This window comes from Dermacentor albipictus, chromosome 1 (genome assembly GCF_038994185.2).
Source record: "Dermacentor albipictus isolate Rhodes 1998 colony chromosome 1, USDA_Dalb.pri_finalv2, whole genome shotgun sequence".
Classification (NCBI taxonomy): domain Eukaryota; kingdom Metazoa; phylum Arthropoda; class Arachnida; order Ixodida; family Ixodidae; genus Dermacentor; species Dermacentor albipictus.
Window position 1 is genome coordinate 224803517 of NC_091821.1, and position 26608 is coordinate 224830124.

At 43.4% G+C, this 26608-nt stretch overlaps 1 protein-coding gene across 6 annotated transcripts in view; it reads left to right on the forward strand.

Annotated features, from left to right (window-relative positions):
* Obsc (Obscurin) overlaps positions 1-26608 on the forward strand; it is a 203647-nt gene that overhangs the window by 119618 nt on the left and 57421 nt on the right. For all 6 annotated transcript variants that reach the window (XM_065444448.1, XM_065444451.1, XM_065444453.2 and 3 more), the window contains 26 exons: positions 711-889; positions 1372-1477; positions 2482-2654; positions 3608-3713; positions 4040-4212; positions 5256-5361; positions 5489-5661; positions 6025-6145; positions 6325-6497; positions 6613-6721; positions 8826-9001; positions 9514-9622; positions 10313-10485; positions 10669-10780; positions 11768-11937; positions 12062-12197; positions 12397-12566; positions 12660-12786; positions 13089-13258; positions 18684-18816; positions 18963-19132; positions 22062-22197; positions 22578-22747; positions 23250-23388; positions 24873-25042; positions 25548-25686. In XM_065444448.1, coding sequence (XP_065300520.1) covers positions 711-889; positions 1372-1477; positions 2482-2654; positions 3608-3713; positions 4040-4212; positions 5256-5361; positions 5489-5661; positions 6025-6145; positions 6325-6497; positions 6613-6721; positions 8826-9001; positions 9514-9622; positions 10313-10485; positions 10669-10780; positions 11768-11937; positions 12062-12197; positions 12397-12566; positions 12660-12786; positions 13089-13258; positions 18684-18816; positions 18963-19132; positions 22062-22197; positions 22578-22747; positions 23250-23388; positions 24873-25042; positions 25548-25686 — 3819 coding nt within the window. The remainder of the gene's footprint in view (positions 1-710; positions 890-1371; positions 1478-2481; positions 2655-3607; positions 3714-4039; positions 4213-5255; positions 5362-5488; positions 5662-6024; positions 6146-6324; positions 6498-6612; positions 6722-8825; positions 9002-9513; positions 9623-10312; positions 10486-10668; positions 10781-11767; positions 11938-12061; positions 12198-12396; positions 12567-12659; positions 12787-13088; positions 13259-18683; positions 18817-18962; positions 19133-22061; positions 22198-22577; positions 22748-23249; positions 23389-24872; positions 25043-25547; positions 25687-26608) is intronic.

Below are 26608 nucleotides of genomic sequence, written 5' to 3' on the forward strand. Positions count from 1 at the left end.
CTCCGCCTATGGTATTCTGTTTGTGAATATTATTTTCTAAAGAAAAGTAACGTGCACGCTAGGGCCAATTCATTGGAAATTTTTGTATAGTAAATAGATATAACACTCCAAGTGCTGTCTGACTGGCAAATAGGGTAAAAGGGTTAAGGTAAGGACGTAAAAACTTCCATGATGAGCAGTGTAGCAGCCCGCAATGTTTCCTAAGCAATGACTTGGTGCAAACGGTCCGAAGGAAAGCCTGGGAAGACTGACTATTGACAATTTCGTTGCCTTAAGCAGTTCAAATCCGTAACTTTATTGTCTGGTTAACAATGTCGTCTGTACAAATGCTAGTTTATATGTAAGAAAACTGCGCAATTGCTCGTTGTATTTGTTGAGTGTTTCTCGCACACAACTAGCGCCGCGACATGCACACGCTCAAAAGTTCACAAGCGCACGCTCAGGCAGCCTTCGAGAAAGGCGCTTTGACTCAAATTTCGGAGATGCGCAGCACGTTATCGTTTCTGTAACGAACGACGACAGGTAAGGACTACAGCAAAAGTCAGGTACGCCAAACGCTGTTCCCAACAGCGAATGATCGTATACACAGGTAGCGCAGAAATGCATTTCGGCCGGCCCTTGCGTACACTGCGAAACTTTGAAGCAGAGAGTACGTATTTCTAGCTTGTTTCTTCTCGCCGTATTGATGTGATCAATAATTTATTAAATAGGTTGAAAGACGACTGTGAAGTCACCATCGATAACAAGAACGTGTATGCAAAAGAAGAAGCGGACGCCACGTTCACGTTGGTCATTAAGTCTGTCACGACCGAAGATGCCGGAAAATACACATTCAAGATCAAAAATGAACTCGGTGAAGATTCGAGCACAGGACTCCTCAGCACACAAAGTATGTATCGTGCTTCTACCAAACGACTTCGGTGTGCAATTTCCAGCAAAGTTGCTAGCATCGCTCATTAAAGAATTTTTTCAATCGACTGTTTACTCTAACATCTCAATCAACGCGGCTGTTCTGCACGCTCGTGAGTTACTTGATGTCATGGGTAGTGTAAAGTGAATGTGAACTATAAAAGCCCGTTATTGCCCTTGACTTTACGTTTTTATGCCGCGTTTCTCGTTCCCCCTTTTAAGCAAGTTCAAAAGTGTTGTCTCTGTGCGCGTAAAAAGAGAACAATGTCGCTACTTTTTGGTAACATGGAGATTTCGTACTGTAAATGCATTCCTCCAACACTTCCCTTCTTTTATAGTTAAGACATCCCACTTTTTAGCCTTTAATGTACCTTCTTTCACAGCGCTCATTTCATTAGGCACTTATAAGCTTACGCATATTTTGAAATCCGAGCTGACGCTTCCGCATAACTTATATTGCAGAGAAGCCAGAATTCAAGAAGAAACTACAAGATCAAGAAATTTCAGAAGAAGAGGTGGCAGAGTTTACAGCGAAAGTCGTTGGCCAACCCAAGCCGAATGTAAAATGGTCAGTCTTTTTCTAGAAGGCCTTCTACGGTGATTAGAAAACTTGAGGAAGCAAACTATTACTTCTGGTGTGCAATAATATACGGAGTGCTAAGCGGTAACGTCTATAACGGTAATGAAGCTACCGGTAAAAGAATAAAATCTTTCTGAAAATTGGGACAAAGCGTTGACTACGCGGGATTTGAACCTTGCTCCCACACAAACTGTGTATACAGAAACTTGCGAGATGCTTTCTTCTACTTATAATAATGGTGCTTGTTCTCACGTTTCTTAATTCACAGTTGTTTTCTCTTATTGGAGTTTGTATTTCTTTTCTACTTATCGCTTATTTACTACTCCTGCCTTGGTCGATAAACTGAACTGATTGTTCGTTAAGTCAGCAATGTTTTCCTAACACTTGCGAAGCGTCCTCGGCTGACGAAGGCTTTTCCATACTGCCGCCGAGAATTTCATTCTTTCCGCTTTGTATAAGTTTGCTAATAGTTTCCGCATTCACAACGCTACGTGAAGTCTAAATAATTACTAATTTAGGTCATAGCGCGGAATTTACACGGACAAGAAAGACTACAGGACGTGCGCTATTTAGCGCGCGTCCTGTCGCCTTTTACAGGAAGAACAAGTAAAAAAAACGAAGGACAAAAGAATGGAATTCGCACCGCAACGACTGTCCTTCGTCTTTTTGACTGGCCTTTCCTGTAAATAATGTACCAACTGGCCCGGATTTCGACTCTCTTGGCGTTTTTCTTGCACGTGTCAATTCAGCGCTATGACCTCAATTACTGCAACGAACCAACTAGCTCAAAAATCTCTACTTCTAAATAATGAATACTGACCACGTCGAATTATTTTTTTGCAACCTAACCGAACAAGGTGCGTATTATTCATAGCGCAAAAGGACTTAGCTACCAAACCCAGCATTGACCTTGTTGGACTTCTCACCGAAGGTCCCTGAACGGCGGCCAAAATTACACCGAGTGTTAATTCAAGGTTTTTATGCTTCTGTAGGATGCATGGAAAACGTGAAATCAAGGAAAATGACGTCTACGAGATCACATCTGACGGAGACACGTACACGCTCAAGGTGAAGAAGCCGAACAAGGAGCTCGCCGGAGAGTACACTTGTGAAGCCCAAAACACATGCGGAAAAGAATCCTGCTCTGCGAGCCTCACCATTCACAGTAAGCGAACAACAGGTTCATCTTACACTTTGAATGCATTTCGCTGCATAAACCAACAGAGTGGCAAAGTTAAAGCTACGCATTTACAATTTCTCAGGAAATGGAAAGTAAAGCTTCCACACTAGCTACCATCGCGACGTATGTTAACTTCCACGATTTTACGATCCCAGCTTTCATTAGCTCACCTTCGTAAGTTGGCATGGATAGTGCCTACTGCAGCAAGCACAACGCCCACAATGTTTGATCCGTCATGCGTAGTTGTTTCGCTTGCTTCTGCAAGACAATGGCGTAGATCCACGAGGAAAGCTTGGCCAGCTTTTCGTGCAGAAAATAAACAACAGAAAATTGTGCTATCGCCCATCAGTTTCGCTGCGGGAATTTAACCCGAGATCAACGCCTTTTAGGGGCGGTCTCTCTATCATCTGAGCTAAGCTGGAGGCATAGCAGGTCGCAAAGGAAGGCCGAATTAGACAACTCAAAGCGCAGGGATACTGAATGTGGGCAAATACGCTCTGTGCGGAAATCGGCGAAAATATAAAGTTTCCTCAACTTCAAGATATTATTAGTAATGGCACAGGCAGTAGATTATCAAAATAGTAGCGTAGCCTGAAGGCAAAATCAAAATTTGTTCCGGGGCAGGTTTTATTAAAAATCAGTTTCTTCGTGTTTTTTTTCTTTTTGTATAGATCACAAACTTCATCCACATGAACCACCCTCTTGTTACATAAACAGTGTTTTTCATGCGTGCATTTTATTTTGTATATTTTGTCTTACGCACTTATTTGCTTAGAAAAGCCATCTTATTTGTCACAGGTCAAACTTAACGCTTTTTGTGTATGTTAGAAATTTAGGCCTACAGGGCAAGCACATCAGGTAAACGAATGACCGATAACACTGTTGTCTAGCTTCAGTCTGTCCGTATGAAATATTTATTAACTAATGCTTTTTTTCAGGCAAGCCAGAAATAATCGAAGGTTTAAAGGACATAGAAGGAGAAGTCGGTGACGCCGCCTTCTTCACAGTGAAGATTGCAGGATCTCCTACTCCAACAGTTGTCTGGTAGGGTACCCCTAATTTTCTATGAATGTTTTGTAAAACATCGCAAGCATGCGCTGCACCCAACGTTTTGTTCCTCTTCAGCTCGCACGGTTCGTTTTGTTAAGAAACAGTGCCGTTCATTTCTTTTAAACGGTAGAATGACACCAGGAACACAAGCATCAGCACAGTGCTTTATCTTTAAAACACAACAAGCTAGCGTGTCTAACGGTGAAAATATATAAAAAATCCACCCAAACACCCTGCTTCAGACTTGGCTGTAGCTCTGACTGCAGACTTCGCGTTAGCGACCAGATTGTGGCAAAATGCCTCATCATTTCTGTTTCTAGGAAAAAAGACGACGAAGAAATCACCGTGGAGGCCACAATTAAGGAGATTCCTCAAGGAAAATCTTACAAGGTGGAGTTCGATGAACTAACACTGCGGCTGGCCGGGACCTACGAATGTGTTGCTACCAACAAGTACGGCTCTGCGTCCTCACGTGGAAAGTTGACGGTTCAAAGTAAGGCTGACATTCACCTTATGCCTCACTTAACAATTTAAGCTCAATAGCTCGTTAATCTTGATAGCATATAGCAATAATCTTAATAACAATAACAAACAAAATTAGAAAGATGACGTACGTACAAAGTAACGACGTACGTCCTGCTCCTTTGTGTTCCTGTCCTCGTCGTTTTGCGCCGCTTGTTTCCTTTCTTCAAGAGGGTATACACAACATTGCTGTAAACTATAGAAAGCCAGCGCAAACCAGCGACAAAAGTCAGCGCTTTTATGCAGTTTTGCACGCAATTTTGCTGGCAAGGGTGAACATAATGCACGTGCTAGCCTAGAGCTAGGGTTTTCAATTAATACAGTCTGTGTTTCTGCCTTTTTCTTCTATTTAGTAATATCGCTCATGATTGTTTATGAATGTATCGCAGTAACGGAGATTACCACGCCATTGTTTTCCCTTACAGGTGGATGTAAGTACAATGCGCAGTGAAAACAAATACTCCAAATGATTTTGCAGGTTGCAATCACAAACAAAATTTGATGTTTTGAATGAGACTATAAAAGGCCCTGTCACTCAGTTTTGAGCGTGGCGAAACTCAGTGAGAAGCATATAATTGCGGCATTCTTACATTTGCCTAGCGAAAACGCAGCAACAAAATATTGGACTACTCCTCTCGAAGCTGTGTTGTCAGCAAGATTCTCAGAAAAAGCTTATTAATTACCTGTTAGTATTATTTGTTTGTTCACCTTAAAATCGGGAAATGACAAGACGCAATGGTTACTCCTTGATGCCTAAGTTGATGCTGTGTTGCTGCAAAGTTTCGAACGTTCAGTTCACGTAAATGATAACACCTGCATTTACAGTGACAATTCTGTCACTGCTGCTCGTGCTAATAAATGAGCTTTCTGCTGCAAGGAGAAGTGGAATTATCTTTATAACAATTTTCAGCGCATATTTGCAGGACACAAATTTCTTTAACTGCCGGATTGAGAACAAACGTTCATTACGTCAATTCACCTTGCCTCTTCTTTTTTTTTTTGTCTATTCTTCAGGTAAGCCGAAGTTTGAGAAGAAGCCTGAAAACCAGTGCGTTTATTCAGGAGAAGAATGTGTGTTTGAAGCAAAAGTGTCAGGCTATCCTGCACCTACGGTGACATGGTAATGACGTTTTCAATCACCACAGTAGTAAAACACTCAAAGCAGTTCTCTTCCGCTTGCAGTCGTCCCAAGCCCCTCTTTTCGTACGTACTAAAGCAGTTGTCTGTGTTTGTATAAATCATTTCAGGTCTAGAGATGGTGAAACCATTGAAGAAAGTGAGAAATTCACTATCACATCTCACGATGGCACGCATCGCCTCATTGTTAAAGACGCTAAGAAAGATGACGAGTGCTTCTACACGTGCACTGCCAAGAACAACCTTGGACGGGTATCGCAACAAGCGGAGCTCACCATCAAACGTATGTGATCTTTGGACGTCCACTTATACATAAATGTGTTTACATAAAAACACACATGTAACCGTACAAGTAAAGTTAGCAACGCCGAAAAAGAGAAATGGAAGTGCATTGGCATTGTTGCCACTCAAGAAAAAATTAATACAAGACGGAAAACGATCGTTAGCGTCCTCTTAATGTATTCTTTTTTGTCACCAGAGACATGTTGGGAGAAACTCGTGTATGTTCTTGTTCCCACCTCCGAGGAAATGTTCCAAGTTATTCAAAGTATTTTCGAATGAGACGCGACACCGTCATCAGTCGATACACTCACCCTTAATGTGCTCGTTTCTGAAAGCACGTTTTTTTTTTGTCTTATGCACGTAGTTCCTGACGACGCAGAGGCTCCGACTTTCATTCGGCGAATGGCGGACACCGTAGCAGTTATCGGGGACAAAGTACGCTTCGAGGTCAGAGTAGCAGGGAAGCCAACGCCTAAGGTCACATGGCAAGTTACTCCCATTCTTTCTTTTTCTCTCTCTCTCCTGTCTTTTTTTTTTTAGTGCAACTGTGGCGCATATGCACAACTTGTGCGGAAAATAAAGGCAGCGAAAATTTAGCGAGTTCTTGAAAATAAGATAACAATGTGAACATTCGACACCAGTAATGCATCATTTTTTATTTCAGGTACAAAGACGGAGAAGAATTGTTCGAAAGCAGACGAGTTGAAATCAAAGAGGATGGTGATACCCACACTATCACGTTAAAAGACCTAACAATGCGAGACGAAGCCAAGTATTCTTGCAAAGCGGTCAATGAAAAGGGTGAGGCGACTGACAAGGCCCAACTCACTGTGAAAGGTAAGCTATAATATCTTCATTTATTAGTTATTTTCACATTCTCCTCTATTTAAGCAGCTGCTTATGGACCTGCACCGCATTCATGTCCGATATTTGTGCGCATCGTATTTTCCAGAGCCTGTCGCTCCGACAATAAAGGGACTCAAAGACCAAGAAGCTAGCACAGGGTCCACCGTAAAGTTTCAGGCAACTATTACTGGAATCCCGGCACCAGACATTGTTTGGTAAGCTTTCCCACACTTCCTTCATAATACACATGAACATAACCGAAACGCTGGTATAATGCTTGATAGATGTGCCCATATTGATTCGTTACAATGCTTTAGTAAAGATGCATTTTGTATATTTACCACACCATAATAAAAATGCTTAATAATGACTGCCCTAGAGAGTACGTTGTCCCGAGTGAAACACAATGGCTTTCTACGTTGTTCTCAAGGCCAAAATGTCACCTTTGAAAGTGTCTGCGTTGGAGCTGCTGTGTAGCTTCAATAATTTGATTCAGGGCTTGTATTTTGTGACGGTGCCTTTCATTTCCGTTCTTATTGCCCTTCATCATTGGTTAGCATGAAACCGAACCCCCGCTATCGCCAAGATCGGTCACTCAGCGATACAGATGATAAGAAACAAATAAAATAAAACAAAAAAAACAAACACATAATATGGTTCAAGGACTGTTACGAGGATCGACTAAAAACCCCAAATCCCATGCGAAAGTTTTGCTTTATATAGAATCTGCTGACGGTGCACAATTGCGCAGTGTGATTTTGAACAGTGCTCTGACAAAACGGAATATGATAACATACGTAATAGAATAATTAAAATTGATCATGAGGAAGCAAATTACTTTTGGTGTACCACAGGCGTCTATTCTATATCCTATACTCTTTTTCTTATATATAAGCGATATTGTCTGTATTCCGCAAACCACCCTTATGGTCCTTTCTGTTGACGACACAAACGTATTTTTCGCTTCGTCAGACTTGCCATCATTCATTTGAAGAGCGACCGCATGGCTTGAAGATTTATCTGATTAACTTGACGTTAACCGATTAGTTTACACGTATCTAAAACAAAATGCATTGTTTCCTCTACCACTAACAAGCAGCGAAGTTTATTGCTTAAGTCACAGATTGTAGAGTACGTTTCTCAGCATAAAGGTCTTGGATTAATGTTTCATGAGAATCTGAAATTTACATCACACATAAATCGCCTTAGAAGTAAAAGTGCACGGTCGATTGGTATGTTGAACAGAGATCGGACATCGTTGTGAAGGCATCTAAAACGAATAACTGTATCTATAGCACAATCAATTCCCGATTGAATTATCGTTTGTCTGGGGCCCATCATATGCAACTGCATTAAACAGCCTAACGTAATATAAAGACGTTCGTTTTATTGAAAATTTGTCAAAGCATGACCATACTTCATAATTGTTTGAACGCCACAAAATTTTATCTGTTGAAGCTTTATATAGGCAACGCTTATCAGGAGCAATATTTTCGCACATTTGAGGAAGCGAGAATCATTTTATGCTTCATATGCGCATATCATAACATGTTACCAATTTAGACACAAGAATTTCCAAACGCCGGAAATTAGAACTAATTATGGCAAACAACTACTGGAATGGCAACTTCAAACTCCTAAATAATAATTGTAGTATTTTAGATTTAACAGATGAATCCACATCCTTGGATTGTTTTAGAAAACGCGCAAAACTACAATTTTTTGGTAAAACAATGTCTTTTTGAAAATGCTCCGTTGGCTACCATAACTTATGCATAGCTGCTTAGTGCATGTATTTTATGTTTCGTTGGTATTATGTATAAGGTTACTACTACATTACGTGGTGTTGAATTTGCATTGTAAATTGTGTGCTACGTATGGATTGTATTTAATTACTTTCCCTGCCACGTTTATATTTATACTCAGCTATGTTAGCCATAAACCGAAACTGTTGTGCTGCATGCATGCGTGCTGGCTCCGAGAGCCCAGTCAGGTGACCGATAGTGTCGCCTTTAGCCACGGAACCACCCCATTCTTGTTCTGCATCGTTTAAATAAATGAACAAAGTGTACAAAGACGGTGGTGCTGGGAGATTAGGGGGAGTTAGAGAGGGCAGAGCACCAAATATTGCGAATAAAATCTTGACGTCAAACTACGTTAATTCTTGAATTTTTCTGAAGTGAGATTTAGTGCAAATAATGGCAGTCTTGACAGTTGGCCTTTGCCGTACAATGCCACGTAAGCTTAGACGCCGCTGCTGTACAATAGATTTTGCCACTAGCGGAGGTGGAAACTGTAAATGCTTCTTTATTATTTTAGGAAGAAGGACGGCAAAGAGCTCTCACCATCACACAAAATCACAATTTCTGCGGACGTGGAAAGCGAGTCTTACAGTCTTGTTATTCAAGACGTTGACGACGACTTTGGCCAGTATACTTGCAAAGCATCGAACAGTGCAGGAGAGACGGAAGCTGATGCGATGCTAACTCTTAGAGGTAGGTGTCGGCTCCTGTTTTTCCCTCAACCTCGTTCATTTAGCTATTCATGTCTAAATATATGAGCTTTGTGAGTATTTGATGATATAATAAAATTGGCGACTTTTCAACTCTAAATCAGCTGGTGATTCTCAATAAATTTATTTACAAAGCTGAACACTACCATTAAGTAGAATATGCGCTAAACAGTATGTTTCGTCAGCCTTCATAACGGAAATAACAAACGTGGCTTCAAACTGACCCGTTAATTTACATACGGCCGACAAACACGTTGCAGGTCATTGCTCTTTCGCCTAAGCAATGCAGGTACATTGCTACCTGTGAGTGACTGCTGCGCAAATCTGAAAGCTATATTATGTTTAGTGCAATGCTTCTAACGTTACAGTAATATTAATGCTGTTTTCTGGGTCCTGTTAACACTATTCCTTACTTTATCTTTAATGCAATGTTTCTAACGTCATAGTATTATTCATTTTGTATTTTGGGTCCTGTGAATACTATTCTTTACTCAGGCGAGCCACCGGTGTTTATCAAGGAGCTGGAAGACGTAGATATTATTATCAACGAGGAGGCAGTATTCCACGCGAGGATTAAAGGAAACCCAACACCATCAGTAACCTGGTAAGTATCGCCGAAAAAAGGCATCCAGCTTGGAATACGAAATCAGTACTGCTGAATTTTTGCGCGGTGCGACGGGTAATAAAAGAACGGCAAGGAGACAATGCGACGAGTATAACAACGCCATTCTATTTCAAAAAGCGTACTATGACCTACGCCACGTCTGTCGACCTTGTCATCGAAAACGAGCTCTGGCACGTTATATTGAGATTATGAGCAACAAAGCAACGTCCACTGCTGTTGAAAAATTTGGCCTTTTGGGAGGGGACATAACACTTGTACCTCTGTAAAATGCGAGATTTAGAGCATACGGCCGAGCCTGCAAAATTATTATGATAATCTGCAAAAAAAAAATTACTCATGAAATACTTAAAGACGATTTCATCGAGAATGATGTCAAGGGCACCTCTTATTCTGCTCTCGCTGTTCGCGGCATCTTTAAGCACATATACGTCGCCTTCACCTATTTGACACTACGAAGCAGACGTCATTCAAGGTTACGTAAGTCAATCAAAAGTACTAATGTGACCATACATCACATTATGTAAGCAAACGTTTCAGCTATGTATTTAGTGAATGGTTAACGGGCTGGTCACATTCGTATGGAGTTGTGGTGCCTTTCCTCTTTGTTTTATATCGATAACTAATACAATCTCTGCCCCCTGATTGAGTCATCTTACTTCTCCTTCACAGGCTATTGAACGGAACTATAGTGAATGAGTCAGAGGAGACTATAATTACTCAGCAAGGTGATTCATACACCCTTAAGATAAAGAGCGTGACTTCTCATGAGATCGGCGAAGTAGTGTGCAAAGCCAAGAATACGTCTGGACAAGCTTCATCAAAGGCTAACCTAACGTTGAAAGGTATTTGTTTTGACTTTATAGTTCATATTCTTTATTAGTTAATCTGGGCTGCCGCGCATATAGACGGCGAGCATGTCCCCGTTTCTCTAACGATCGTCGAGGCTCTGTCATCCACAGCAACAGTAGCAATAAGATGTTTTCCTCAGGCTGCTGCTCACAAAGGGTTCTTTTGCTTTTTTCTAGAAACTGCTCCTACAGTAGCGGAGAGCCTGCCAACTAAGGTCCGAGTGGAAGATGGGGAACCACTCAAGCTGGAGGCAAAAGTTCCCGGGCATCCCGAACCGGAAGTGCAGTGGTACGTGCTGGTACGGAAGCCAAGTGCCGTAGAATTTGTACTTAGGCGAGTACCACACAATCTGAAATGTAAACAAAGCAGGCATTATACTTTTGTTAAACTCCCCAACCCAGCTGCAAAGCTTGCGCAAGGTGAAGTATATGAATACTTTCCGATTTTCTTAGGTAATATGGGCATTAACACGTGTGCTATGCGCTTGCGTGAAAAATTGATCTTGTACGCGGTTTAGGGGGTACGTATGTGTAAACATGCATAAATCTAATAAAAAACAAATGAGAACAAACGTTTTAGGTAGTGTTACTGTGTACATTGTTATTTATCTTTAATTATAGTGTTAGGCGTCTTCTTACCAAATTATTTGCATTGCTATTTTGAGAATGTAGCGCTCGTATCTTTGAACCATATGACCAAACCACGTTGGCTTTATTTCTTGAACCTTCACTACCATGTCTGAAGCCTTCAACGTTCAATGAACCTAACCATACAGGATTTCGTCTGCCATTGTGTCTCCGTGAGTCTGTTTCAGCACCCTAATTTCAGTCATGCGGAATTCTAAATCTGTAGTTTTTCATCAGAATCTTTTCGGTTCCGTAAAGAATTTTTCATTTCTACTGTCTCGTAGACTTGCCTTTTGAATTAATTGTCTCCTCCTGTCGTGCGGAACTACCCTCAAACGTCCTCTCAGCGCACACACCATTCCTACGATTGCAGGGTAACTCCAAGAATGTACAGCTCTAATTCATAATAACATCTTTCACCACTAATGTCCTCCGATACGTAAGTAATAATAAGCTTAACTGTGGTATGACTTTGTCTACGCACATTATAATACTTCATTTTTAGTATGAACACGATAAACACACACGGAGTGTCTTATGTACAATTGAGACCTGTGTTTGCTGAACCAAATTTATTTTGCTCATGTTTTTTTTCTCGTATGTCCATGAATATTCTTGGAAAACGTGCGCTTTTTTGTTACCATGGCAGGTTGAAAGATGGCGAGCCAGTCGTTCCTTCAGATCACATAAAGCTGACACAGGAGCCAGATGGCACAGTGGCCCTAGAAGTCGAAGAAGTGCGTCCTGATGACGCCGGTCATTATGCCGTTATGGCAAATAACGACAAAGGGCAAGCATCCTCTGAATCTGATGTGGAAAGTAAGTGGAATCAGCCTTAAGAGCGAGATCCATAAATTATAACATAGCGTTTCTACTCATTTCTGCTATAGCTTTCCAGTTTTTACACACACTGATTCCGCACTGTGTGGGGTATTTTCTGCAGCCAAGCCGAAAGGCGACGACAGCTTGAAGTCTCCCGCTTTCTCCGAGGGCCTCAAAGATGCCACTCTCACTGAAGGTGCACCTGGGCATTTGGAGGCGAAGCTTGCCAAAGGCAGCGCCCCTTCGGATGTCCAGTGGTAAGAGTTTTCATTAAGCTCTGTTCTAGCTTTCTCTGTGAGTTCGATGGTCACGCAGATTTAGCTGCAGGGCCCTTGTGCAGAGTGTTGCAAGAAATACGCTTGCTGTTGCGGTGCCAACACCTATGGACCACGTTTTTACTGATTTTTTGACAGCTCTTTTACATTCAACTTGCGGCTTGAATTTTCATCATCACAGGTTGAAAGACGGTGAGCCGGTCAAGCCATCTGACCACATCAAGATGGTGGAGAAACCTGACGGGACTGTTGCTTTGGATATTGACAAAGTTACACCAAGTGATGCTGGTCATTACAGCGTACTGGCTGCAAACGACGAGGGCAAAGCTGCAAGCGACGCCGATGTCAAAAGTGAGTTCTGCTTGTCTACTAGTATACGTATAATAACCTAGTTTCACCGTACTGAACTGAATTATTCATTACCCCCCAATCTACCTGGTGCAGCCAAGCCATCAGACTTGGAAAGAAAACCAGTTTTCGAAGAAGGCCTTAAGCCAACTACTCTCACGGAAGGTGAACCCGGGCGTCTGGAAGCGAAGATGCCTGCTTCAGCCGCAGCCCCTGTAGAATGGTATGGCTACATTTCGCTCATTAAGTTTAGCACATAGAAAAATAATTTTTATCAAAGCTTTCTCAAAAACGATCATGCTACATCAAAGCATCACCGAAATGCTACCAACATGTAAAATTCCACGCTCAAGATAGAGCACAAAAAAAATAATTTAGTGCACAAAATGCCTCTCTTTTTTATTAGGTTTAGTTAATACCCTGTTATACAGGTCACGTGACTGTTATATATTCTGACTTCAACGAATAAATTCGACAAAATGCCGTTGTTGATGATGAAGTTTCCTGTCACACTTGTTCGAGCAGGACTAAAGACGGTGAGCCGGTGAAGCCAACAGACCATGTGAAATTGGTTGAAGAGCCCGACGGAACAGTTGCCTTGGAACTGGATGAAGTCACTCCTGACGATGCTGGTCATTACGCGGTCAAAGCTACAAACGACAAAGGTTCAACGTCATCTGAAGCGGACGTCAAAAGTGAGTTACAAAGAGCCCACTTCGATAGCACAGTGGCTAATAAAGAAAAATTATTCTTAAGATCACATTGAGCCGAATTTGGAATGTAATAAACAAGAATCGGTTAGCCTAACAATGCTGGTATGCATGGTGGTGGCTCAGTGGCTATGGCATTTGACTGCATAGTATGAGGTGTATGTTGTATCCCTTCTGTCTCGTACTTTGTTTCCGCGCTACGAATTTGCATCGAGATTTTATTACATTCCCGACTGCCGTCGCTGCATTCCTGCGGGAGCAGAATGCAAATAAGCTCGTGTACTATGTCTTTAACCCCAGTTAAAGAACCGCCGGAAGCCGAAATTAGCCCGGGGTTGGCCTCTCTCATAGCCCATGAACGCTCTGTGACGTTAAACCGCCTAACTTTATTTAATGAAAGTGATGATGTTGATGATGGTGCCACTGCTTTGGCTGCACGAGGCCGTAAAATTTTGTCATCCAATAAATTTGGTAACGGCAAAGGGGAAAGATTTTGCATTGATGACACTGGCCTCTAGCTTTCTCTACTAGACAAAACAATACTCGTCTCTCAGTTGCAACACTAGAATAATTCAGCATAGCGTTACGACTTGCTGTTAGCGGGCTTATCAGGTATATAGTTACAAGCGCGCTAGGTAATCCGTTTCGCACATCATCATGGGGCACCTGGCTGTAGCGATAACAATAGCCGTAAAGCAGGAAGTGATGAAAGATATTGCGTATTCACTTTATCCTGCTGGCTGCAGCAATTCGTGCACTTTGCGAATTACTAGTGGTTTCTCTTCCGTCGTGGTGCACACTCATTAGTCTACACTTCATACCTACTGTATGACGTGCAGACGGTGGACGCGTGTAACAATGTGACAATTACTTCTTGCTTTATCACCTGCTTCTACGCTCACCTACCGTACACTTACCGCTCCTGAAGTAAACCGTAATAAAGAAAAAAGACTAACCGTTCCCCTACCGGAAAATGGGGGTGATCGAAGCTTGTCCTGCGTGCACCTGACCTTCGTCGCGATTATATAACCTACAGGTAACGGTGCCAGATTTCTCCGGCCTCCCGCTATATCATTTCAGAATCTTCTCCTTGCTGTCGAATTGCCTGGGCTCGGGGTGCTCTACAGGCGCGTTTATATTTCGACGTTATCGGCGGGCACGCGAGCGTCGCTGGACGCCGGGCGCGTCCGAGTGCGTTGGCAGCATCTGGTTACTTTTGCTGAGCCAGTGCATCGAACCATCGGTCGAACTATAGAGGCTGTTGTTCTCGCCAACGTGACGTAACGTGCGCGTGCACTCATGCTACGTCGGACTATATTTAGCCCTTAACGTCTCTATCGGCGCGCCCACATCCAGCCTTTTCACGAGCGAGTTCTCGCCGCCGCTTGTCGAAGGTTGCCCCTTCATCGGGGGAACGCACAAAGCGCGGCCATCCCATCCATTTTTCGAGACTGAACTGAATAGAAACAAAGCCGGCGCAGTGCGCGCCATACCCTTTCCTGCCCTTTTCCTTCCCGGCGGAAGCGAAACGGCTCTGATTGGTTGCGCGCGTGGCGTGAGCGCGCACCTATGCAGCTGCAATCCTTGCTGATGCCTTACGCTCCGGCGCCGGCGCAGATGTCAATTCCTCAAACCGCCCTTTCCCTCAGCTGATCTTCTCTGGTAACAACTTTTTTTTGCATGACCGTAGTGCCACAGAAACTTATGGGCTAATACAAGCTTCGCTTGAAATCCGACAGCGAAGAAGGAACGGCAGGCAGGTTAGCCAAAGTCGCACCAGGTTGGCTACCCCTCACTTGAAGAAGGGAAAGAAACATCAAGAAAGAGTCAGCGTGCGCACAGCTGTAACGTTCACTAACATATTCACAGGCGGTCGTACAGGCCAGTCGCTTTAAAGAAACACTTTGAACATCTTGAAGATCTTAATTTGGCAAACGTTGCAAAGAAAATCAATGGCACGGACGGTGACTGCCTAGAAATGTTTTTCACCGCCTAGACCCATAAGCATGATTGTCCTTTTCGTGTCATTGTTTCTGAATCCGGGACGTGGCAGAAGTGCGTCGCAGAATTCCTGCAAAATAGCCTGAGACTCCTCAACGTGGCGGATCCGTTCCTTACCAAAGATTCTTCAGCTGTGATCAACTTTTTAAATGGAGCTGACGGCAAGTGTTTAACTGCATTTTCTGTGGACATAAAAGATTTGTTTTATTCATTGCCACATGAGGGTTTGCTGTGCAGTGTTGAGGCGGCAATAGATGAGCACGGCGCTGTCCTTTCTTCTAACGCTTGTGGTGTTAGTGTTGCAAGGTTTTTAGAGCTTTTATCATTTTATTTGAGGTCCACTTTTGTTCAATTTGACAAAAACATTTACCTGCAAAAGCAGGGTGTTTGCATAGGCTCTTGCATAGCGCCCATATTAAGCGACCTGTTTTTAGCTCGATGCGACAAAGCTTTTGCTGTGCGGTTGGGTGATTTGGGCGTTGTGAAGGTTTTTAGATATGTAGATGATTTTTTGTATTTTTAGATAGATCACTACTTGATCCGGCTGCCAGTTCTCATGTAGATTGCCGTTTTGACTGTGCAAACCCTGCTGTTAGCTGTATTCTTTCCTCATTCAATGAGTATTATAGGCCACTGAATTTCCAGCGCAGGGCAATATCAGGTTTTTAGACTTGCGTTTGCATTTCAAAGCTGAACACGTGTGTTGGGTATATGAGCCCAGAGCTAATAAGCCACCCTTGAGGTGCAGTTCTGCACACTCTAAACTCATAAAAAGAAGTATCGTACGTTCTTTCCTGTCATGCGCTCTATCTATGTCATGTGCTCACTTGCTAGATGAAGGCCTTAGTAAGCAGGTGGCTCGTCTGGAAGCAGCGAACTATCCGAGACATATCATTATCTCGGTTGCTGAAGGCCTGCATCGTCAAAGGAAACTAACTTCACGCATGAGCGATGAGCAGAGAGCGGCTGACGAAAGAGAAAGGAAAGAAGAAAGGGACAAACGAAAAGTGGCGGTAATTCCCTATTTTCATAAGGTTTCCCACAACCTAAAAAAGGTTGGGCAACGTTCTGGTGCAAACGTTGTGTTTACAGCACCTAACAAACTCTTGAGGTTGAGTGTGATGAGCTGTCTCATGAGGAAACGAAAGCCTGGTTGCGCTACCGCGCAAAAAGATCCTTTTGTTACATGCACTCGCAATGCTGTGTATAAGATCCCACTCTCGTGTGGGGAGTACTACGTGGGCCAGACGGGCAGATGTTAAACGTGCCTCTGGGGGAGCATAGTAACAAAGTGGAGTGCATCGCAACAGATGGGCATCTGGCTGCCCATTGTAGAAAATGTGACGCCAAGGCACCATGCTTCCCGCTATTAAAACTAACTGTTGCTGTCTATCGCCACAGAAGTAAGATTACGAGGGAAATTGTGGAAGCAGCTGAGATAGCCAGAGCAGGTGACGAGTGCGTTAGCACGCCGTCTATACTTTTATCAAGGAAAGAGCTTGAATTTCTGGGCATAATAGTCACATGACTGTCTTTTCCTCCTTCCCTATTGCAGTGGCGTCCCAGTGAGTATAGATATACTCAGCAGCTGCAATAAATCAATTGTTGAAAGTTAGCGCTCGTCCTGTGTTCTGCTTGTCCCTGTGTCATTTTTTGCGCTATGTATCCCAGTCTGAATGTATCCCACCAACACGCCCAAACTTCTTCCCTGCCAAGTCATTAATCAGGTTATTGAGAAATCCGCATAGTACAATAAGCCTCTCTATATGGCTTTCATAGATTACGAAAAAGCATTTGATTCAGTAGAGATACCAGCAGTCATAGAGGCAATGCATAATCAAGGAGTAGAGTTCGCTTACGTAAATACCCTGGAAAATATCTACAGAGATTCCACAGCCACCTTAATTCTACACAAGGAAAGTAGGAAGATACCTATAAAAATGGGCCAGACAAGGAGACACAATATCTCCAATGCTATTCCCTGCGTGCTTGGAAGATGTATTCAAGCTATTAAACTGCGAAGGATTAGGAGTAAGGATCGACGGCGAATACCTCAGCAACTTTCGGTCTGCCGACCACATTGTTCTATTCAGCATCGCTGCGGACGAGTTACAACAAATTATTAAGCACCTTAACAGGGAGAGTTTAAGAGTGGGGCTGAAGATTATTATGCAGAAGACAAAGATAATGATAAATAACCGGGCAAGGGAACAAGAGTTCAGAATCGCCAGGCAGCCTCTAGAGTCTGTGAAGGAGTAGGTTTACCTAGGTCAACTAATCACAGGGAACCTTGATCACGAGAAGGAAATTCACAGAAGAATAAAAATGGGCCGGATCGCATACGGCAGACATGGTCAGCTCCTGACTGGAAGCTTACCATTATCATTGAAAAGGAAGGTGTACAATCAGCGTATTTTAGCGGTACTGATTTGTTGGGCAGAGACTTGGAGATTGACAAAGCTTTAGACCAAGTTGAGGACCACGCAAAGAGTGAGGGAACGAAGAATGCTATACATAATGTTAAGAGACAGAAAGAGAGCGGTTTGGATCAGAGAGCAAACGTGTATAGACGATATTCTAATAGGCATTAAGAGAAAAAAAATGGCGCTGGGCAGGTAATGTAATGCGCAGAGTAGATAACCGTTGGACCATTAGGGTGACATAATGGGTACCAAGAGAAGGGAAGTGCAGTAGAGTACGGCAGAAGACCAGGTGGGGTGCGACAAAATTAGGAAATTTATGGGTGCCATTTGGAATCAGTTGGCGCAGGACAGAGTCATTGGATATCACAGGGAGAGGCCTTCGCCCTGCAGTGGACATAACTAGGCTGATGATTATGGTGAAGCCACGTGCGAGCCTATCAGATGGCAATCAATGGCAACCTTTTGCTTATATAAAGCTCCCGACGTCGGAACGTAGTATATTAAGGTGAATAATTGGTTTTACTACTATGCTGCAGCCCAATGTACGAACCAGTACTGCTGATGCTGAGACATGAAAGTGGAGCTTGGGACGCTTCATTCTCGACTGTCCACTAGGAAGATTTAGGTGCAATACGTTTTTGGGTGCCAGTAGCCAGCAGACCAGCACCGCTATCTATCCTTGTTTTGAATTTCGGCCGCAGCGGCACGCGTCGTCATTGGTACGGAACAAAACTATCTGCCATGCGGCTGCGTTTGAACTTTCTTAAAGCTCATGATGGAGCGTTGCGCTGAAGCGTGCTTCGTAAAGGGTTGCATAAAAAAGCGCCTCTTCCTCTTCACAATCTTTCTCTCTCTCCGTCGAAAAATTGAAAGGTAGATATTGTGGATTCCTACTGCGCGTAGGTACATTGATAACTCTGGTGATATCGTGACTGAGATGTACAAGCTGTGGTGCTTATGTGAACGTCGTTATTTCCCGTCCATAGCACAACCCAAGAGCGCGGAGCCTAAGAAACCACGCTTTGAAAAGGAACTGCAGCCTGCCACGTTGCCTGAAGGCAAACCGGCTCGACTCGAGGCCAAAGTGGCACCGGACGCTACACCCTTGAAGGTTGAGTGGTAAGTGCATAACTCTAAAGAAGTGGTTAAAAAATTGCGCAACGCATTAGTTACGACTAGGCTTAACAAAAAAACGTATTCTTGTCAATCAAATTTTTATTGTAAACGTCTTACCACATTATTTATCTTTTATACATTATTTTCAGGCTTAAGGATGGAAAACCAGTCAAATTAGACGACCGCGTACGAGCGGAACAGAAACCGGATGGCACCTTGGCGCTCACTATCGACAATGTCAAGCCACAAGACGCGGGTCATTACGCTGTTGTCGCTTCAAACGACGCCGGCAAGACGCCATCGGAAGCGGACGTTGAAAGTAATGAATCTCATTGGTCAATTTGCTTGCTTGAAAGCTATCAGTATGAGTTGATGCACATACATCTAGCACCTAAATACAGAGTTTACTTTTATGGTATAAAATGAAAATTATCTACCTTTCATTCTCGAAAAAAATGTGGCGCATCCTGTATAATCGCAAACAAAATACAGGATATGTTCTGCGACGTCTGGCTTGTTAACAGACCTACTAGTCATCGCAACCGCGTCTTGCTCATCATGGGGTAATGTTCAGTTTCAACATCGCAGCATTCGCTTAATCATGGCTGGTATCTGAAGCGTCAATTTCGTAGTCAACCTCAAGAAAATGCCTCAGATGCTGCTGCAGCTAGGCGTCTTTTTTTTGCACAATCTCTTAACATTGTTTTTTTACACGCGGCCTCGTTCTGCCATATTCATAGCGACTAAGCGCTAAACTTGTGGTGGTGAGGACAGCCCAATTGCAAGAATATCTGCGAGCAAAGCAAGACACACACATCTTTCGTTTTTGTGATGCGCGTCTCCAGTAGGTCTTTTTTTAGTCACGGTGAGTACTTGTAATGTCAACACTTTACGGTTAACCCGCCAGAACAAATAATGATGAAATGGGGCGCTTTTTGACTGAAAGTGGCATGAATTTCTCAGAGGATAAGTCACTTGTATTGCCCTTCACAAGAAAGCGCCTGGCAAACCTAAGAATTAAAGTCAGACAGACAAACTTTACCCGTTGTACTGATCCACCATTTTTGGGCAATAGTCTTAGACAGTAACCCCTCTTGAAGTGCGCATATAACCTATCTTGAGGAGCGTGTCAATCGAACCTCAAAGTATTACGGTCCATCACAACGACTAAATGGGGCATCACATCAGACTTACTGCATAAACTTGATGCTGCTGTCGTTCACACTCATTGCCTGTAATGCATAGCTTTTCTTAGTCCTCTGGCCAAATTCTAACTAACCTGATTGTTGGGAGTCTCAGAAATTGTCGTGTATTGCCTTGCTCAACATTGAGCAGCCTTGTTACAACTGAAGCCAGGGAATAAGTTCTTCAAGCTCTACGTGTTCAGACATTTCATCAGGTTAACAACACAACCTGATTGACATTCATTGGAGACTGTTCTTCTGCAAATATCTGGATGAATATGCGACGCATTGCGCTCTCATCAACCGCTTAATACTTCCTAGCAAAGTCAATCACCTCTCCCGGTCTTATATTTCCTCTCTTTGCATTTCAATCTCAGAATCCCACGCATTGATAAAAAGTCAAAAACGCATCCACTAGAAGCTAAGTTTCTGACGTTCCTGCACATTAGTCAATTGCAAGACAACAATACGTTCGTATTTACTCATGGATATACAACAGAGGAGCAGCTCCACGTCTTCCTTTTACATCCCAATGCATAATGAAAGCAAAAGTGTTTGACGCCCAAGACGTGATCTACCTCGTCAGAACTATTTAGAGTTCTCCAGGTAACAAGATAAATTGAAACAATGTAAGCAATAGCTGGGTCATATATTCGGACTCAAAAGCAGCACCGAAGTCATTGGTTCAATATCGTTTCTATGTCGGTTCCGCTATCGTATGCTCGCTACCATATGCGATCATTACTTCATATTCGGTCCATAAAGTTTACTTTCAGTGAATGCCAAGTCATACTGGCGTAACTCTAAATGAGGTAGCCGACCAAGTGGCGGCTGATGCTCACTCCTTGAATGCAATGGCCCATCTGGAATTCGTTCAATCTGACGCCAAAAGCGTTCTACGTAAGCTGCGTAGGATTCTGTCTGAAGATATGTGGCTTAACGAGAATACAAAGGTTTCATTGCTGTATAGAATCGACCCCCCTGCACGGTTTTCTGTGAACATTAAAACTGACCGTACAATACATACCCATCTGCACTGTTTGCTACTGGACGTTGCCTACACACCCCACTTATTTTGCACAGAATAAAAAGGAAGACTACCTCCAACTGCCCCTACCGTGACACCCGATGCCAGGGGCGTAGCCAGGGAGAGGGGAACAACGTGCACGTGCACCTCCCCTCTCCCCCCACAAATAAATTTCTTGGCTGTGCCACTGCTCAAGACGCATTTATGGAGCACTGGCTCATAGATTGTCCACAGCATGACCGACAGCGAGTCCATTCTCCAGATAACTTAAGCCACTTGGAGAGACGTTAATTTTCCATAACTAAAGTAATTGGTTCATACTCATGCCCTGCTAAAGAGAGATGTGACTTGACAGCCTAAGGAGATTTACTGGTAGACCGCAGTCTGAATAATATGATTCGAATTGCAAATTTTTATGAACTCTATGAGAATTGGCAGTTTGATGCCTGGGCTAGTTGGAAAATGCCATTCGTTTTATCAGTATTATAGAGTTTTTATTCTGCAGTGTGCATGAACTCTTACTTGACACGGGTGCAAATGGGTCGCTTTTCTTGGTTTAATCTGTTTTTCTATTGTTTACAAATATTTTTTTAGACTTAGTTTGTCCGTGTATTCGTGATATGTGTGAGGCGTGTTTCTCAACTGCGCATTCGGATAGCCGACTCTGATGTAATTTACCTTCCCATTGGTATGCAGTTTTTAAATAACAACATCCCTCCTTTCTGTTCTTCATATCATTTTTATCGTCCTCATGGCCGCAGGACACTTTTGGTGCTCACCAAAAAGTGAGACAGTTACGATGCCTGGGGCCTTCTTCTTTCCTTTACGGTTTCCTAATAAAACAATTAATTACTAGTAGCAGCACTGATTAATTTTGTTTTAAGTATTCCATGCTTTTTACAGCAACGCCTGCACCCGCTAACTGTCGCTACACGTTTTCGGTGTTAAGATTTTCGAGCTTGCTCTTGCTACACATACAAGGCAACGAGGAGTGCATTCAGACAATAACAAAAACATTTTATTTAATTTTTACTCAGCCGTGCCTAAGAAGGCAGCGAAGGACCAAAAGCCAGTCTTCGAGAAAGGCCTTGAGCCTACCGAGCTGATCGAAGGAAAGCCAGGAAAGCTGGAAGCAAAATTGGCTCCTGGAGACACGCCACTAGATATCCAATGGTAAGCTGTGTGAAAACAAAGATTGTCTGGGTATGTCGTTCGTTAACGACGCTGTTTTCGGGCAGGTTTAGTCCCTCCCCCCTTTCTCTCTCTCTCTCTCTCTCTCTCTCTCTATCTATCTATCTATCTATCTATCTATCTATCTATCTATCTATCTATCTAAAAACAGCGAAACCAGATATCAGCCATAATTTGCTGACCCAGCTGTAGTATATTCCTGTTTCTTTTGTTTATTTTTTATTTTATTTTTTCGTAAAATGTCGACTTCATCACATTTTCTCCATGTTCCTGCGAGCCTCTTTCTTTTTTCCGTGCATCTGTAAAGCACGCTTCTAATTCGGCTTGACGATATCGCTGTCTGTCCCTTGCATTATTGACAGGCTCAAGGATGGCAGGCCCGTAAGGCCGAGTGACAGGGTGAGGCCTGAGGAGAAGCCCGACGGAACCATCCGTCTTCACATCGATGACGTGAAGCCCGAAGACGCTGGCCGATATTCCGTGGTCGCTAAGAACCCCGACGGGGAGACTGCTTCAGAAGCAGACGTAACAAGTAAGTGCAGCGATCCTTCTCGCGCATGAAAGAAGAAAAAATGTAGGGGGAAGCATTGCGTCACGCAGCCAGCGTTGGCAAGCAAACGCTCCGCAAAGCCACAGTGGTGGCCCAACAAGTGACCTCTTGCGTCGAGAATACAGAGCAAGAATCGAGATTTGCTGAGACGTTTGGTTCCTAATAACTATGCCAACAGTTTTTATTCAATGCGCCTTTGTTCGGCAGCCCTGCCGTGGCTCTGCCTGCAGATCGGGAGCGCTAAAAACAACCGCGCACTTTGACGTGCGATCACGTGTTGGGCCACTAGGTTGGCTTCAATCGCGTCGCGGTACGCTCCCTCCTACCTTTTTCCTTCCTCCATGTCCTCGCGCGAGTGTGCTTACCGAATGTGACTCAAGCTTCTTTTCAATTTCTTCTTATGTAACGTGCTGTTATTATGTCTACGTACTGCCGCACTAATATGCATTTACCTGAAACGCTATCGTAAAATTTCTTCGAGTAGCAAAGCCAGAAAAGCCCGGCGCCAAGCAGCAGAAACCTGTCTTTGAAAAAGAGCTCAAACCCACAACTTTGACGGAGGGAAAACCTGCCAGGCTAGAGGCAAAGCTTGCTCCGGGCAGCAACCCTACAAGTGTTAAGTGGTAAGTAACGCTTTACCGTTTTATTCACACTGGCGATGCTAAAATCGTTGGCGGTGTTTATAGACCCCTTTTGTCCACGCTGTGGCAGCAGTGTATTCATGACGCCAGAAAACTTCCGGTCATGCATTTCTGACAGTCAAGTTAGCCAAGAAAATGGAAGTATTTTGTCGCATCGTTAACTGTAGGCACACAATCTTCATGTGTTCAGACATAAAGAAAGTGCGCCATGCGTGGATCTCATTTATGAGCTTTGTTTGTTGCACTGAACAATAAAATTCACTTGTCAAACATTCCAACTTTACAGCAGAACTGATGCCAGCTGGAGGGTTCTGTAAATTTATACGCAATTGTAATTTGTGTTGTTCCAGAGGGTTTAACCGGAAGCCTTCTGGGAAGCCTGTTTGTAAGCATAAAAAAGGTCTACAAACGGCCCCTCTACAATATTTGAATAATGCACCCATAATAACAAGATTATCTGGGCTCTTTTATTCTCAAAAAAGCTTCTACACTAGAATTGTTCGTAAGTGCAAATTTCAGTCAATCCTGACGCTGGACATATTATTAGCGGAGGTGCCCAGCCATTGTAAAAGAACGTTTTCGAACGAGAAGCTTTGTGAATACCCCCCCGCTGATTAAAACACATTTCCTACTACAGCGAATTCTAGAGCATATTTCGCAACCTGATGCAATGGGAACAACAAATTACAGAAAAAGAAAATATCGACGCATGAAAGGCAATTATCAATTCTTTAAAAATGGAGACAGGCGTACACACTCTATAGGGAATTGATTAACACGGCTCTAGGCATATATGGTAACAAGGAAAAACACTAATAAATATAGGCGAAAACTACTAAAAGATACTATTGAAATTAGCATTTGGTTATTGGTCTTCTGATACTTCGAAACATAGATGACACTGTCACCTCCAGGAAGAACAAACTGAAATTGCGATCTGACTACCATCCACCAGAAGAAGTACGCGTTCTTTATAATGAGCCACAGAATATACCTGCTCTACACGGCCAAGCTTCCATTTTTTTTTTTTACCAAAAACTTTTCAATCCCGCACCTACGCTACTGTGAAGAGTGTTAAAGAGTTGGTCATTGAGCACGCCTTTTTATGACTGACATTCGCTCACAACGCAGTTCAAGTTATGTAGCACGCAGCTGTGACACTCCATGCTGTCGTGCGTGTGCGTACGTGCGTGCGTGCGTGCGTGTGTGTGTGTGTGTGTGTGTGTGCGTGTGCGTGTGCGTGTGCGTGTGCGTGTGCGTGTGCGTGTGCGTGTGTGTGTGTGTGTGTGTGTGTGTGTGTGTGTGTGTGTGTGTGTGTGTGTGTGTGTGTGTTTTCCAGCAAATTCCGGTACAATGTTCACATGACTGCGTGCGCTCTGTGGTTGGGGCTATCGGTTGCCAACGCCCCATTTTAACACTGCACAAGGAGTCGATTTAACAGTGCGCATTTTCGTTCCTCACGGCAGGTTGAAAGACGGCAGGCCCATCCGCCCAAGCAGCCGGGTGAAGCCAGAAGAGAAACCTGACGGCACGTTATCCCTTGTGATAGATGATGTGCGACCGGAAGACGCCGGAACCTATTCTGTGGTCGCAGAAAACGACGCGGGAAAAGCGGAATCGGAGGCTGATGTCAAGAGTGAGTTTAACTCTAGGGGCCTTTTCCTTTTTTTCTTTTTTTTTTCTGATGGCAGCGTCCTCAATTACAAGAAACTTTTGCATTGGTGCGCCGTGATTGTATCAAAACACGGATACTCTCTCTTCTGTTGTGTGGGTTGTGTCACCTTATGAATGACGGCAACCTTATACACGAAAGTGTTCATATGAAAAGCGTTGAGAATCACTCAGATTACCGCACACGTTCCTTGCCACTCATCTTTCGCAGGTAGTGACCGAAATATGCCAAAAATTAAATCCGCAAAAAGAATCCGCAAATTCGTGACACAAAAGCACAGGCATGCTGTACAAGTGTAATCTTTGGTAACTGACTAAACGCAAGATCTGGAACAGCAGCACGGCTCGACGGAATGAATTGTTTCTGCAATAATTTGCGCTTTCCTCGCTTAACATTCATAATCGTTCCCTACATGCTTTGTAATATGTATACGCGCATTTCAAGTCACGACGGTGTACCTTGTTTTTAGCAACTGAGCCAGAAAAATACCGCAAGCAACGAAAACCAGCTTTCGAAAAGGAGCTTGCACCAGCGACACTCACGGAAGGAAAGCCTGCTAGGCTTGAAGCCAAACTGGAGCCTGACAGCAACCCAACAAGCATAAAATGGTAAGCCTACAACCTTGGAGCATCCTGTCATTGCAGTCACACCTAGATGTGTTAACCAGCACGTGAATTACTTTCTGTGTTAGAAAGCCTTAGTACAACGATGATGATTACATCAAAGAACGTATACGGCGCCTGTTGGTACCATCGCTAGCTTCCATTATCTATAGCAGAGGCTGTTGCGGGTTCAGTTTACCCAGTGGAGAGATTACTAACGCGCGAAGATCATGTCATGTTTATTTATGACGTGTTCGGTGTGCGTGTGTGTGCTTAGGTTTTTTTTTCTTTTTCCTTTTTTTTATCCTTCTTTCTTTCTCACCTATTGCATCCCCTTTCCCTTCCCCCAGAACAGGGTAGCCAACCGGAGATAATCTCTGGTTAACCTCCCTGTCTTTCCTTTGCCTTTCTCTCTCTCTCTCTCTCTCTCTCGGTGTGCAATAAATTTCATAACAAAACGACTGAATTAATGTCACTTATATTTCACTGGCGAAACATAGCACAAACTGAACTTGACTGTGAAATTTTGGGCAATTGAATTCACGCCTAATGATGCATACCTTAGGACTCTACAAAGCCTGCATCGTTCATTTACGTGCGCAGCGTAGACAAAGAACACAGACGAAGGAAAAAAGAAAGGAAAATAGTTAAGCGTTTCCTCTTCCCTCGCGTCGTCTGTTTTTCCTGTATACGTCACACAGAGCCGCGGATCCGCGCCAACTATTCCGCTCGCAAAGCCTGAAATATTCCTTCCTAAACGTAAATGCGCCAAGGTTCAACTTGAGCCTGCTACGCCTAATTCTGTTTTTATTTACGTATTTACGCCAGGTTACCTGCCACTGCAGTCATGCAAATCGCTATGCCACGCTTCTTTAAAGTATAGAGCCCTCAACACAGTTGTACGGAACCCAGGAGTGGAGTAAAGCAG